Source organism: Heterostelium album, assembly GCF_000004825.1.
Source record: "Heterostelium album PN500 unplaced genomic scaffold PPL_scaffold13, whole genome shotgun sequence".
Lineage (NCBI taxonomy): Eukaryota > Evosea > Eumycetozoa > Acytosteliales > Acytosteliaceae > Heterostelium > Heterostelium album.
Window position 1 is genome coordinate 1,788 of NW_008805075.1, and position 15,015 is coordinate 16,802.

Genomic DNA, 15,015 nt, shown 5'->3' on the forward strand with positions numbered 1-15,015 from the left:
TACTGATCTATTATCTAAAAACTGGAAACGATGATACTCTGTAAAACCAGGAAAGATCTTTATTTCTTTCTGTTTCAATTCCTTTGGGTTATGAATTTCGACTGTTACTTTGATGGTAACAGCCTCCTTCTCTGATTCAGAAGTCAATTTGTATGTTCTTTGATAGTTGTTGTTGTCAGTGGTACTCTTGATTGCATTGATAACATCTTGATCTGTATAGATTGAATCTTTGAAACTCGACTTGTCTGCTATCGCTCTAGAAACCATTGAAAAATGTTGATCGCATTCACTCTTTCCGTGATAGGGTGCAAAAGTATTCAATTCGACGAGATACTTTCTTTTGGTTTTGTTTGGAGTGTTTGGATCAGCTACTTGCAACTTTGACAATGTATGCATATATGAAAGTATTTCATTTGACTTGAAGTGTCTAGCATTATCACACCAAAATGTAATTTTGTTGATATTTAGACTGGTGAATAATGGATCATTGATTAATTTGTCGAGACATGAAATTGCAAATGTCGAACAGTGATTAAGTACTTGTGAAAGACAGTCATAGTAGTGAATCTTCAGCTTGTCACCTTGCTTATAGAAGAGGACCATTCCAAAGAAGGTACGAGCAGGTTGTTGGTAAAATTCATGGCTTACTTGCACTTTGGATTTACCTAATGATATATTCTCTTTAAAATCACAGAGAATAATACACTCTCCTACCTTTAACTCATTTTTCTAAATAAAAAAAAAAAAAAATTTTCATTAATAAATCATTAGCTAAATGTATTAATAAAATTATAATTACACATGTCAAATAATCATTCTTTCTTTGCTGAACAAACATCTTGTGAATAGTCAAGATTTCAAACAGTTTATGATCTTGATCTGAAAGTTGCCCAAACTTAATTCGTTTTGACTCGAGAGCCTGATACTGAACACACATTGGACACATGTCGGTTCGATTCTTCATTTCTCTGACATACTCTGGTACGAAACTGTAAAATGCACTTCTACCCATGAGTGGATACTTGACTTGATCAACTTCACTCTTCTTGAGGTAATCTGTAAAGCAGGTATTTATGTTTCCTAAAGCAAGGTTCTTGATTGGCACCAACTCGAAAGCTCGTTTACCATCTGCGTCGAGTTCTTTGCTGTACAACCTCATGTTTTTACTTGATTCTTCAGTTATATCTTTCATATTGAAGTAACCTTCGACGGCTGTCCTTAGCATCGTGGTTCTTTGTCTTCTTGTCATTTGTCCATTGTGTGTAAATTTAGATCTCCAATTGCTGATCTCTTCTGCATTAATCAGTCTACCTGCACCATACTTGTGTACGTGTTGAATTGCACGATTCCACGCATTATTATCTATTGTGATTCCAAACTCTCTGATTTCCTTAGAAGTGTAAAAAGGAACTAAACTTGATAACAATCTAGATTGGGAATATTAGTATCAATGATATACAAAATCGCGAGCATTACAAAACACTTACCTTGTTTTTTCATATCCATCTCTATCTGTATATTGGCCACTCTGAAGTGATGAAATAACATATGACAACGCAACAGCATGTGTGGTTGCTCCAGGTATCTCTTCATATATCTCCTTATATCGCTTTCTGAATTCTTCTGTTGCAGCTATACTACCATCTTTCTTTAATTCTTCAAGAACCTGAATATATTTATAGTTAAAATATGAACAATAATCATTCAAAACAACAGTTTATGATATGTATAGTAGTCAATAGTGTACCTGCTTTCCAGTGGTATTCTTTGTTAACCAATCTTTCATTAAATGTGTCTGTTGATCAATCGTTACTTTGTTATGTTTTTTTGGTGATGCTATTACATTTACTGAAGTTGTTATTAAATTTAAAACTTTACTTTTATTACCAGACCTCTCTGATAATTTACTATAGTCCTTATAACGATTACTCTTGACTGGTTTAGTGTTTGGATCACTAACTGATTTTATTGAATTCAACACTCCTTGTGTATAATTATTGAAAGAGGGAGCCAATGATCGACTATTATTACTCTTATTTTGTTGTGTAGTTAATCTGCTTGCCATTTTAAAATAAAACTTAATTAAAATAACGAATCAAAAATCAAATATAAATAATTAAAAAGAATCACTAACTTTAAATTTTTTTTTTTTTTAAAAAAAGCAAAACACAAAAAAGCATAGCCACATGATAATAAGTATTAGTTTGATGCACCTCTTTAACAATATTTCTATTAATGATTAAATCTATAGATTGTTTTATTTTTTCTTTATTATTAAATTTTAATATATATATTGTGTTTTGTTTTTTAAATAACTAACTTTTGATCCATGTATAACCACATTACCAACAGTCTACCTGTTTGTAGAATACCAAAGAGGTTACGAGGGGTCATAATGTTCACGAATTGATTGAACATTATATTTTCTCGATATATTTTCTTTGACAATCGAAACAATGTTGAATTGCTCTAAGCATTATTAGTTAGCTAAAATAAAACCATTGGTTTTCACCATATCTTGACAATAATTAAAAGGTTCACGTTTCTCAGCTGCTCTTCTCCTATAGAATTCTCTGAATGATGATGATGGTTTAACCAGTCAGTTAATAGTTGTTTAAAAGTGAAAAAATAAAATAAATCTATACCTTTATAAATATTACATCCACTATCCTTTTTAGCCAATCTATGATTACATGTGCTTGTTTATATGTTTATTTTACTTTTTAGTTGAGCAATAGAACTAATTCTGTTATTAAACTCAAACTTTGTAATTGTTTCTGTTATTGAAACGCATGCTAATCGGTCATTGTCCAGTAATTAACCTTTATTTACTAATTTACTACATGTATATCTTGGTGATAAATATTCAAATAATAATTAAATTATAACTATATTTTAAAAGAATGAATTAAGATGTCTGTTTTCTTTTGTTTTTATTGCAAAAAAAAAACCAAACCAAAATATAATTAAAAAAAAATATTATTTTCAAATTCAACATTTTTTTTGCAAAACTTAGTTTTCATATGATCCAAACACAAAGTTTGGAAGAAAATTATAAAAATATCCCGATTTAGAATGTTTGCTAAATATATTGGTATAATCATACCAATCATATTAGATATTAGAAAAAGATTCTTTTTTTTTTCTTGATCCTCAATTCTTTGTAAAAAACTTTTGGAATTAAGTTTTCAACCTTTCTTTGTTAATACGGAGAGAATTTGCCTCAATACAACAAAACTATGCTTTTTTGTTTTGATCAAAACCAAATTTTTTCATTTTAATTTTTTTACTTTACAACCTTCAAATTTAACAACAAATACAATCTTCAAATTTATATAATAGTTATTATTTCTTTTATTTTTAAAATATTATTTTTTATATATTTATCTATTTTTATTATACTTATTAGATTTCTTTTTATTTGTTTACATTTTACTCTTACTTATTTTTTTGTTTAGTTTTATGAAAAACCTTTTTTTTAATAATTTTTTATTATTTTTTTATATAATATTTATTGTTTGTTTAAATATGAAATATGTATATTCCAATAATCAACATCTATCTGAAAATGAGATCAAATCGGAAACTATCGTTTATCCGTATAATCATTTATATAGAAATGTCAATAATAATAATAATCATCTCCAAAAAATTTTTATTCAATTATCGCAAATTAGTGGATTACTTTCCTATTGTTTTTCATTAATATATCACGACATTGTAAATAAAATCGATTTTGATATGAAAATGTTTAGTCAAACATTTAAAAAATCGGATATCCCAGAGGAATGGGTGGATATTAGGAAAGATGAAGCGAGCATTAGTAAATTTAGATTGCTTTTTGCAAAAAGTAAAATTTCACACAATACTGACCTTTGTGAGGTGATTCTTTTGCAGTTCCTCTCTGACAGTAAATTGTATGATTTGAAAGATAAGGAAAAAAAAGTAAGATTTAAAATTATAAATTATTCTTATTTCTATAAACTAATCAATTTTATTATTTACTCTAATTTAGATTATTAAAGAGTTAAAAGAAAGTGAAATTGCTAAAGATAAATTCATTTTGAAACCAGAAGTTCAAAAGTTAGTTGACAAGTAAGTTTGTTTTTGTTTTTCGTATTTTTTAAACAATTAAATTAATAAGAAATTTTTTTTTTTTTTAAAAAGATTTTTTAATTTTGTAGTTGTTCTACCATTACTGAGAGACGAGGAGAATGAGAATTACAAGTTTCTAAGAAAACTTTATCAAGATGTTTATCTGGCATTTCTCAAGGAACATGGTTTGGGAAAGAACAGACTTGGAAGTTTGAATAGAGACTGGTTCAACGAGATGGTCAACCAAATAGTACGAGACCACATGAAGAATCAATCCAATTTGAATCTGTTGAATATCGAAAGGATAAGTAAACACATTATGGAGCTGAATGGTTTTGGTCCGATCGTAACATCCATCAAGAAGTACCTTCTTGCAAAGCCAGAGGAAACCGTAGACTCGGCCTTGAGAGAGCCTTCAATTTTAATATGGTTACGACAACATGACGCCACAATCACCAAAGAATCGTTCGACCGATTCAAATCTTTCAAAAATGATTTTGAAACATACTTGGTGCCAGTGACAAAATCTAGTGAAACGAATTGTACGAGTGCATTGGAATTCATTCAATCTATTCTGAATCATCCAACTATTATTTGTATGTATACTTTAATTTTATTTAAAATTTTATTTATTATTTTTATTTATTTTCTAATTTATATAATTTTATAAATCACTTTAGTGCATAATCAAAGAGTACTTCAAAATATGGAGGAGAAGAAGAAGAAGAAAGAGAAAGAGAAAGAGAAAGAGAAAGAGAAAGAGAAAGAGAAAGAGGAAGAGGAGGAGAAGAAGAATCAACACAATAAAGTCAATTGGAATCAACACACAATTAATCAATTTCAAAATATTGAAAAAGAATTTGGAAAATATTACAATGAAGACAATTATAAAACTGAATCTCAAGCATGGATCAACTCAATCAAACAACCAACTTCACCAATTCCACTCAAAAATAATAATTCGCAATGGATAAAAGCCAATGACAACTACAACAAACTAATCATGATAAATGAATTTATACCAAAGTTTAAATTGGCACCACGCAACTTTATTTTATCTACAAAGTTTCTCCAACAGTTTCTTCTACAATTCTATAACGGTTCCGATTTCAATCGAGAAGGAAGTTATCTGGATCATCTTTCATTATTAATCAACATACCGGAACAGTTCAAACAAAATTTTTATACGTTTAAACATCCTCTTACCGTTTGTCAATTCAATTTGGATCGTGTATCACATTGTGGACACGTGCCACCAGTAGATTCAGTCGACCACACCAATGCACACACAATATGTATGTTTGCAGCATCCAACAATTTAACTCTAACTGTCCCGAAGCAAAAGAAAGTTGGTGCTATGCTTTGCCCTGAGCACTCTACATTCTCGAAGAAGTGCAAGCTAAGTAAATGTGGGAGCCGCTGCATTTCTAAATTCAAGGAGTCGGAATGGCGTATCCAGAGTATACGATGTGGATCACTGGATTCCGAACCTCATATTGAAAAGAAGAACCAATGGATTAGAGACCTATCAAAGCCAAATTCAATCATAGAGGTTACGTCTCAAAAACAAACGTCTATCAATTGGACATCAACCAACGCTTCAACCGCCTCTGTGAAACCCAACCAAGAACATTTCAATTCACCATTTTTTGTTGGCTGTGATATAAACTATCAAGGAATGGAATCAATTCCACCGAATTGTGATATAGGTGTCATATTCAGCGATCCAACCAGTAAATGGCATGTTGGACTTACCGCAGATGACACTGATTTCAATTCATCTTTTAAAAAGCTCGGTAAAATTATTAATACGGTGTTTAAAGATAAAAAGGTACTTCCAAAACTCTTTATAACCAATAGTTACTCCTCTACAAATTATTCACCTTTTGGAATTCCGGAGCAATCACTACCTCATATATTGGCATGGTTGGATCAGATAATTGAAGGGAACCACAAAGTGATTATATTGGCAGATTGGGAATCTCAGAGCTTCATCTTACATCTTTTCTCGGGCAAGCCAATTCAAAATTCACTCTATAACATCTCAAATCAGAACTCTGGTAATATCGAATCCTACATCCTTTACCACTCTGGACGACCAACAACATTGTTCATATTTGCCAACCATCCGACCCCAGGAGTTATGAAGCCTGAGTTGGAATTGGCAAGCAGACTATTGGCGAAGTATGATGGAGATTCCAAACATTTCATACTAGATCCAGCCAAGGAAAAGAAACTGAATTTTAAAACCAAACCATCGGATGCTACCAACACAGTCAGTTACGATTATGATGGTAATATTAATTAGAATCTATTGATTTTAGGATGATTTTATATTAATATTATTTTATCAAAACTATATATAGGACCGACTGTATCTTTGAATGGAATCACTTTCTCCATTACGTATAAGAAACCAAAGACACGAGAAGATGATGAAAGTATTCATCCCTCCAAACAGCCGTATCATTCATCGCTTAACGTGGATCTTAAAGAATTCCAATACATTCAAGATATGGTAAAGGAGTACAAATCTCCACCACCACCACCACCACCCTCAACAACTAAAACAACAACCACCACCTCAACAACATCTTTATCACCACCAATAACTTCTCCAAGTGCAGTTTCACCTTTAATTCCAACCATTCCAACATTATCATCATCATCATCCAAGCCAATACAATTCAACTATAACAAATTGTCGGCTGATACATCAGCAACAAGTAATAATAATAATACATATGATAAAGATTTCAAAATGGATATTGATTCTCAATCTACTTTGGCACATGTGTTTCCTTCACCCAAGACATCAATGGCATCATCTTCACAATCTAGCACTACCATTCATTCAACAGCATCCACTACAAACAGTGACAGCAGTACTCATTATTACAATGATAGTGATGAAGAATTCAATTTATTGGATTACTACCAGTATTGTCTTGAGAATAAATTGGAAGATCAGGCTTTTACAACACCATCAAAGTCAACACTACAAAAGAATTGTGAGAGTTTTTTGCCAGATATATCCTTTGAACTGGAGAGGTCGTCTTTTTCCAATAGTGGCTCTCTCTATATTCCACCACCACCACCTATTCCCGAGAAAACTTCTAAATTTGCATTTGTAATTCCCAATTCATCATCATCATCAACAAAATCATTGATATTACCAACATCCTCATTGTCAGCACCATCATCATCTAATCCCTCACCATCAACATCTAATCCCCCACCATCTACAACATCACCAACAACAACCATTTCATCTACAAAACCACAATCATCCAATACCTTACCAAAACTATTAAAACTCAAACCATCAGCAACAACAAAATCATTGATATTACCAACATCTTCTTTATCAGCACCATCACCAATCTCTAATTCTTTATCAGCACCATCATCATCTTCTAATTCTTTATCAGCACCATCACCAACCTCTAATTTTTTATCAGCACCATCATCATCTTCTAATTCTTTATCAGCACCATCATCATCTAATCCCTCACCATCAACATCTAATCCCCCACCATCTACAACATCACCAACAACAACCATTTCATCTACAAAACCACAATCATCCAATACCTTACCAAAACTATTAAAACTCAAACCATCAGCAACAACGAAATCATTGATATTACCAACATCTTCTTTATCAGCACCATCACCATCCTCTAATTTTTTATCAGCACCATCACCAACCTCTAATCCATCACCATCTACAACATCTACAACAACAACATCCACTACCGATAGTAGCCGTAGTAGAATTGAAACATACAATCATGTCGACAAGCGACCAAGAACGACGAATTATATTTTCCAGGGGAGGTAGATTCGTCAAGGAAAGAGACGAATATAGCCTTCAGTCCAATAACAACTCCACGGCTTTAGAAATGGAAATGGATATAGATTATCCTTCAACAACAACAACAACAACAACGACAACAACAACAACAACTACTACTACAACAACTCCTAATAATAATAATATTAATAATAAATATATATTTGGAATCGATTGCGGAAGATCATCACATGTATCCATCGATGAACACGGTAAAACTCACTCATTCTCTGTCCATGAACATTATCTTAACTTAAGAAGTCGTTTCAACTCGGAAGCTCAAAAGAAAATGTTGGGTCCAGCCATGTTAAAGTTTGAAAGTCTAATTCCACCTAGTAAGAGTAAGTAAACTATCACCTTTTATTTTTAATATAGATTGATATTAATTTATTATATTATTTATTATTTTTTCTTTAGATATCAATGATATCTGTTTGGATAGATCACTGATTAGTAACAGGATTAGTTATCTTAGATTACACCCAACAACAACAAAAAACTATGTCAACATTAGATTAGATGAGTACAACCTAATAATGAAGAAGAATAACTACTACAATAAGCGTAAATCCTACAATTCAATGGTGGACAAACTGGTTCCAATCAAAAATAGTATAGTCTTTATTGGTTCTGCCAAGTTCAGCCACAACAGTCGTGGCCAATCTTCTTTCATTTCTTCAGCCACTCTCTACAAGTGGGTGAAGAAAAAAAAACATAAAGCATTGTGGATCAATGAATGCTACACCTCAAAAGTAAGTACAACTTAAATTGTCACAAATTATAAATATATTTTTTAATAATTAAATAATTAATCTTTTTTTTTTTTATATTTATAATATAGGTTCATAATGCATGTTGGAACAAGACGGAAAAGGAAATTCTTGCTAAACTTAACAACAAAGTTAGCAATATGAAAGATCCTCCGCCATGTGCTCTTTCAAGTGGACCATACTCCAAATCAGTTAGCATCGATAGAAATCAAGTAGCTGAGTGTCACAAGCAACTATCAACACTACACCAGACAGTCACAGGATACATAGATGGTACGAATAAAGTCAATAGTTCTACTAATAAAAGTAATGAACGATTTGACTATATGAAACACCACTCTTTGTATTCCAATCAAATGTCTGGAAACAATGTAAATGTTGATGGCTTGGCTAAGGATCATCCGATCCTGAAAGTATTCCAAGAGAAAAAATGGAAAAGGCCACTCTGTCGCTGCTGTGGTCACTTCTACCACCGGGATAAGAACGCTTCTAGAAACATCTTACTTCTTGGGTTACTCAGTGTTCGATATCAATTCCGACCAGTCGTGTTCCAATACATCAAATTTATTAACAAATAGAATTTTACATTCTAACAACAAGTAAGTTAATTATTTTTTTTTAGAAAAAATTTTTGACACTAACCTTCAATTAAATTTTTTTTCACATTTTTTTTTCATAATTTCTCTGTCATTCAAAAAATAGTTTCATATTGGAAGAGATAAAATAACAATTTTATTATCCCCTAAAGTGTGCTAAATTCGCGTAACTAACAAAAGTTCATTCTTGGGATTTTTCCCAAACCAAATGTTGTGTAAAAAAATTAAAAAAAACGTTATTTCTAGTCAAAAAAAATTGAGTATTTATTAAATGTGTTTTAAATTATTAAATTTGAATAATGGATTGTGGAAATACATATTGCAATCTTTGTGAAGAGCGATGTTGTGGCAAAAGCATTTTTGTTTGGTTCTTTTTTCTTTATAGTTCGTGTTGACGTTATTTAAACAGTAAAAACAATACTCTTGTCCTCCTTCAATGTCTATTAGATCTGGTGTGACAATGGTGTATCTTGTGTTTCTTTCAATGCTTGGGTTTTTGAGTAGAATTTTGTTAACCACTTCCAAAAGATAGTTTTTGAATCTTAGCGAATTCTCCTTTTCTGACGTTGAGGAGCTGGTGCAATTATGTTCTAAAGATTGGAATGCCACAAATGAATTGTATAGAATTGCATAGAAAATATCATTTAATACGACTCTTGAATATGTGCGTGCACGATGGATATTTCTTAACGGATTGATGATCATCTTTGTTGAATCTACATAATTGTGGCAGTTATTATACACCCAGACGACTCTTGGTGTTGTTAACTGTTTTGTTGTGTAGGTTACTTCTCCTTTTACTGTTTTTTTAGTCCTAGAAACTCTCCTCAATTCATGTGTTTTATCTTGGCAGATTGGTTTTGGAATGTTGGTAAAGAAAAATACTGTTTTATCTTTCTTGGCCTGCCATGCTATTGCTGTGTGAAACTTATTGGAACCAAATGACATCTCTCCTTCAGTTGAAAAGTCATTTTTCTTTCGATTGCCTCCTTTTCTTGACGGGATGATTTGATCCATAACCTCCTTGCACTTATTCTTAGCAACTGAGACAATGAATGAATAACCTTTGCTTTGGAGGTGCTTAATATTGTCCATACTGCCAAGAATACCAGCATCAATTATAATACATGTACCAAAGTTAACAGGACAACCTAAATGTTTATCCAGTGCCTCTTCAGTTCTCTTGAGGATCTCTTGGTTTAAATTTACTGGAATGTTCTGAGACTTAATGATGTTCTTTACATAGTGCTCCAATTCGAAATGGTAAATATATGTAAAAGAGTCCACCAGTTTCCATAATATGTTGCCAACAGAGTCTGCTTTACCAGCTATGATCTTTTTGCTTCCACCCTTGCCAGTCCACTTGTACAAGTCATCGTCAAAAGAAAAAGTATCTCCTGGGGTCCAATTAGCTTTGAATATATCATTTACAGCATCCACAATTGGTTGGAAATCGGTACTTGTCAACTTTCCATCTTTGTCAATGGTTCCAAAGCCTTTATAGTGCAAACAACGATGAATAGCCTTGAATTTAGAGAATGATAGAATATTGAATACTGAATGGTTGTAAAATGAGATGTTATCATCTTTTTTCCACAACTCCTCCATATTCGGGGTCCTAACGAGGCCAGCATAAATGAATATAGCAAGGTATTGCTTAATATCATTTAAACTGAAGTAGGTGTAGCGTGTATACCATGGAGGTTGCTTTCTGTTTCTCAGAGCTACCAATTTATAATGTTCTTGATATTCATTAGTTGATATGTGTAGCTGTGATAGAAACTCTTTAAAGTAGGTATCAAAAACAATTTCTATTCTTTCGTGGAGAGAAAGGGTATTGTAGTTCGCGGGAACCTTAAACTTGACACCTTGGCTATTGCTAGTCTTCGGAAATGGATTATTCTTGAGGAAATCGATGTTCTCCATTTGTTCTGGTGTAAATCTCATTCCATTGGGCAAGTATTCAATATTTTGCTGATAGACAGAGCCATCGCCATCATTACTTGGCACTGCAGTGGAGCCACCATCACCATCACCACCATCACTACCATCTTCTTCTTCTTCTTTCTCCTCTTCTTCTTCACCAATGTATTCTTCGAACTCCATATCCATCAAATGAGAATAGCTCTCCTCTTGGTAAACTACCTCTTCTTGGTTTATAAATTCTCTAAGTATAATTCTACTTGATTTATTTATGTCAAAGTTCTGGAATGTCATAGGTTCGGGAACGAGTTTAAGTAGTTTAAATAATCGATCCAATGCCACTATATCATTCCATCCATCTCTGACAAAACTGATGATTTCGTTTAGTGGTATATCATATTTTCTCACCCAGTTTCCAAAGTTGGGATCAAAATAAACATTGTGATCTATCTTTCCTGTTGACACATCTTTGTTATGCTGTAAAGTAATTATAATATCTTTAAAACATTAACAATTTTGATAGAGATTTATTAATTAATTGATAAATTACCTTTTACTTCAACAAGTTTCTGTTTTTTATTACTACTTTGATTCTTTTGACTATTTGATTTTTTAGCCACAGCAACTCCACCTAAAAATGCAATTAAAACAAGTCCAAATATAAGATATAAATCGGTTATCGTAAAACCATTATGATTATAAGTGTAGTTCATTGTGAAAAAAGGTCAAAAAAAGAACAGAAATGATGATTTGGTAAAAAAAAAACAAATTTTTGTGTTCGCGTGTTGAAAGATCAAAAATCAAAAAAAAATTCTCAAATTTGTTTCAAAAGGGTTGATTTAAAAAAATTCAATTTTTTTTTTTATTTTTCCAACTGGTTTCTTGACGGCAACTGTGTCTGGGATAAAAACACGGTACACACACTTTAGGGGTTATTGGTGAAGCAATTATTTTTTGAAATTTACAGAATATCCACCAGAGTTTGGATCTTTAATGAATTGAAAGTTATCTGTGCTCAATCCAAATTTACCAAGAAAAGTATTACCAAGATCTTTTAGTTTCGACATCATCTCTTCACGTTCACGATCCTCTTTGGCTTTGATTATGGGTGGTAGACGTTGTGCTGCCTGTAGAGCGGGTTGGAATCGTGGGTCGATCTCCAAGCATGCTTTGTAGTCGCTGAGTGCATCCGTCAGTTTCTCTGTTGCTTCGTATGCTTGTGCACGACGGTGTCTCGACTTCATTTGTATGGTATTGCTAGGTTGTAACTCGAGTGATTCGCTGCAGTCCGACACAACCAAATCATATTGTTTTAAAGCCAGATGTGATGCCGCCCTATTGCAATGGTAGACTGCTACCTCTTCATTGCAAAGCGAACGACTCTCTTGATGATCTTCATCTTGATCATCGACAATCTCTACAATCTTCTTTGGTTTTGTTAGCAACTCTATTGCTTTTGTATAGATATCGATCGCTTCTTTATATTCAGTTGCACCATACAACATATTTCCTTGTGCTTTCAAATTGTTTGCTTTCTCTATATCCTCTTTATTTGCTTTATATATCTTTTTCTCTTTGATTATCTCTTTCTTTTCATCTTTACTTGTATTTTTATTATCATTATCTTTATTTTGATTATCATTTTTTTGATCTTGACTACCTATATCATTTGTATCATTATCTGTATTACAATTTGTATTTACTTTATTATTATCTATATCTGACTATAATGAAAAAAAGATAGTAAGTAAATATTTAAAAATTGAATTTATAAAAATAAATATCATTATTTACCATCTTTATTCTAATATAATATATATTATGTTTAAATAAAATTGAAAAACTGATTAATTAAAAAAAAAATAAGCATTAATCAAATTAAATACTAACACGATTATAAAAAAAAAGATAAATCTTTTTTTTTTTTTTTTTTTGTTGTTAGATTGATTTTAAAAAAAAAGAGTCAGTGTGATTGTATTCAGACAATCATCTAATTAATATGAGTAGTATCGATGAAATAGATATCTATTCTGATTTAGCGGGTACTTCAAATGTATCTTTGTCATATGAACAATTGGAAGAGAAACTTGATCAATTACAGTCAGAGTTTGATAAACTTAAACAAGATTCTCTAAATTCAAATCAATTATTAAATACAACTAAACAACAGGTAACTAGCTATCAATCTATTAATAATATTTAATAAACAAGAATAACTTTATTAACCTTTTTTTTTGTTCAAAAAAGTTACAACAAACAACAGTACAAAGAGATAATCTTCAAAAAATAAATGAAATTCTAATGAAGAATATCTCATCACTCTACAAAACAGCGTTAGCAGAGTCACAGAGAAAAGATAGAGAAATAGAATCACTCAGAGAGCAACTTGCAAACAACAACAGTGCAAGAAAACAACCATCATTACCAAAAATCAACATCAAGATAATGAATGGAAAGTAGTACTTTTCTTTATTTATAATCATTAAAAGATATCTAAAATGTACATAAATACAAAGTAAAATTAAAAATTAATCTTATTGTTGTTTTTTATTTTATTTTATTTTTAAAAGTGAAAGTGGTATACAATATCATCAAATCGTCATAATACTTTATTATTATAATGTTGTTATTATTATTATGATTTGATTATTTTTATGTTATTATTATTGTTGTTGTTATATAAAGTTGTCGAATGATATGCTATGTTGATTTTTTTAATTTAATTTGATGTCGGCTGGAGCGTTGTAGAAGAAACCAGCGTTAACCAATTCCTTTACGCTACTCTCCAAGACGATAACCGATTTGAAACCTTTGCTTTGCAATTTCAAAGCGGCTTCACATGCAACTGGGTAACCTTTCTCCTTTGGACCGAGTAAGAGCACCATCGATGACTTGTCGAGTTGCTCCGATGATTTGTCGAGGTGTTCGACTGGGTGACTGACTGAACCGACAACCGACTCTGCAGCAAACTCGGCGGCAGGACGGATATCGAGCAAATAGAAATCGAATCCCATCATTGCGATACGGTGGAGACCGGCAGTGGCCAGACGTGGGATATGTGCATACTGTGGGAACGATGGTGATTTCTGCTTGTTTGGACGACGACCTCTCTGTGGTGATGGTCTGGCAACCGATGCCTTGTATACATCCTCTTTGGTTGCAGTGGTGGTGGTGGTAGTCGATGTTGCTGTTGAATATGACTTGATTGCACTGTAGTTGTTACATTTCAACAGAGATGTTGGAACAACAACTGAATTAATTGTACTGTTCAACAAACAATTGCTATATGATGTTCTATTTAATCTAACCTATAATTATATTAATGAAAATCATTAATTTTGTTGTTCAACCTATGAGCACTCAATCAATCAACCAATCACAATCAAATTTCCAAAAAAAAAAAAAAAAAGAGGTAGTAAATATCTATTCCATCTCTTGTTTTAAAATGAAATGAATCAAACTGTGGTGCATCCATTTCAATATGTATCTATTGTTTAACATTAATATTGTCTACATTTTGTTGTGTGATTTAAGATTATATTATTTTATTGTTTATTGGATATTTCTGCTATAATAATGTTTTAATGTGTTCTATTTGTCTGTTTAAGTTCTCTCACTAATCAATAGTTGATTTGAGATTACTAGTGATAATGATGAATTCTTGAACGTTTGCTGATTGACTGATTGATTGCCTGATTGATTGATTGACTATATTAAAACTAAACATACCAATTGTCTACCAAACATTTTGATTATTATTATTAAAGTTATTAAA

At 31.7% G+C, this 15,015-nt stretch overlaps 9 protein-coding genes across 9 annotated transcripts; 4 read left to right on the forward strand and 5 right to left on the reverse strand.

Annotated features, from left to right (window-relative positions):
* Positions 1 to 15: 15 nt before the first annotated feature.
* PPL_11142 (uncharacterized protein) lies at positions 16 to 2,065 on the reverse strand (the record flags this gene model as incomplete). The annotated part of the gene is made up of 4 exons (XM_020581899.1): positions 16 to 729; positions 800 to 1,427; positions 1,488 to 1,666; positions 1,850 to 2,065. Coding segments are annotated over 4 exons (1,737 nt in total), but the record flags the coding sequence as incomplete, so codon positions are not given.
* Positions 2,066 to 3,528: 1,463 nt separating this feature from the next.
* PPL_11143 (uncharacterized protein) lies at positions 3,529 to 6,403 on the forward strand (the record flags this gene model as incomplete). The annotated part of the gene is made up of 4 exons (XM_020581900.1): positions 3,529 to 3,882; positions 4,016 to 4,095; positions 4,168 to 4,691; positions 4,776 to 6,403. 4 exons carry the CDS (start codon positions 3,529 to 3,531, stop codon positions 6,401 to 6,403), a joined length of 2,586 nt encoding a protein of 861 aa, XP_020427203.1.
* A 207-nt stretch (positions 6,404 to 6,610) lies between these two features.
* On the forward strand, positions 6,611 to 7,110 carry PPL_11144 (uncharacterized protein; the record flags this gene model as incomplete). Its single annotated transcript, XM_020581901.1, has 2 exons — positions 6,611 to 7,035; positions 7,062 to 7,110. 2 exons carry the CDS (start codon positions 6,611 to 6,613, stop codon positions 7,108 to 7,110), a joined length of 474 nt encoding a protein of 157 aa, XP_020427204.1.
* A 63-nt stretch (positions 7,111 to 7,173) lies between these two features.
* Positions 7,174 to 7,891, reverse strand: PPL_11145 (uncharacterized protein; the record flags this gene model as incomplete). Its single annotated transcript, XM_020581902.1, is given in 2 exon segments — positions 7,174 to 7,832; positions 7,852 to 7,891. The coding sequence occupies 2 exon segments, from the start codon at positions 7,889 to 7,891 to the stop codon at positions 7,174 to 7,176; spliced, it is 699 nt and encodes a 232-aa protein (XP_020427205.1).
* Positions 7,892 to 8,000: 109 nt separating this feature from the next.
* On the forward strand, positions 8,001 to 9,299 carry PPL_11146 (uncharacterized protein; the record flags this gene model as incomplete). Its single annotated transcript, XM_020581903.1, has 4 exons — positions 8,001 to 8,292; positions 8,369 to 8,515; positions 8,570 to 8,703; positions 8,793 to 9,299. The coding sequence occupies 4 exons, from the start codon at positions 8,001 to 8,003 to the stop codon at positions 9,297 to 9,299; spliced, it is 1,080 nt and encodes a 359-aa protein (XP_020427206.1).
* A 285-nt stretch (positions 9,300 to 9,584) lies between these two features.
* Positions 9,585 to 11,953, reverse strand: PPL_11147 (uncharacterized protein; the record flags this gene model as incomplete). Its single annotated transcript, XM_020581904.1, has 2 exons — positions 9,585 to 11,467; positions 11,791 to 11,953. 2 exons carry the CDS (start codon positions 11,951 to 11,953, stop codon positions 9,585 to 9,587), a joined length of 2,046 nt encoding a protein of 681 aa, XP_020427207.1.
* A 234-nt stretch (positions 11,954 to 12,187) lies between these two features.
* PPL_11148 (uncharacterized protein) lies at positions 12,188 to 13,037 on the reverse strand (the record flags this gene model as incomplete). The annotated part of the gene is made up of 2 exons (XM_020581905.1): positions 12,188 to 12,964; positions 13,035 to 13,037. 2 exons carry the CDS (start codon positions 13,035 to 13,037, stop codon positions 12,188 to 12,190), a joined length of 780 nt encoding a protein of 259 aa, XP_020427208.1.
* Positions 13,038 to 13,239: 202 nt separating this feature from the next.
* PPL_11149 (uncharacterized protein) lies at positions 13,240 to 13,700 on the forward strand (the record flags this gene model as incomplete). Its single annotated transcript, XM_020581906.1, has 2 exons — positions 13,240 to 13,410; positions 13,488 to 13,700. 2 exons carry the CDS (start codon positions 13,240 to 13,242, stop codon positions 13,698 to 13,700), a joined length of 384 nt encoding a protein of 127 aa, XP_020427209.1.
* A 254-nt stretch (positions 13,701 to 13,954) lies between these two features.
* PPL_11150 (rhodanese-like domain-containing protein) lies at positions 13,955 to 14,987 on the reverse strand (the record flags this gene model as incomplete). Its single annotated transcript, XM_020581907.1, has 3 exons — positions 13,955 to 14,548; positions 14,883 to 14,948; positions 14,970 to 14,987. The coding sequence occupies 3 exons, from the start codon at positions 14,985 to 14,987 to the stop codon at positions 13,955 to 13,957; spliced, it is 678 nt and encodes a 225-aa protein (XP_020427210.1).
* Positions 14,988 to 15,015: the final 28 nt, after the last annotated feature.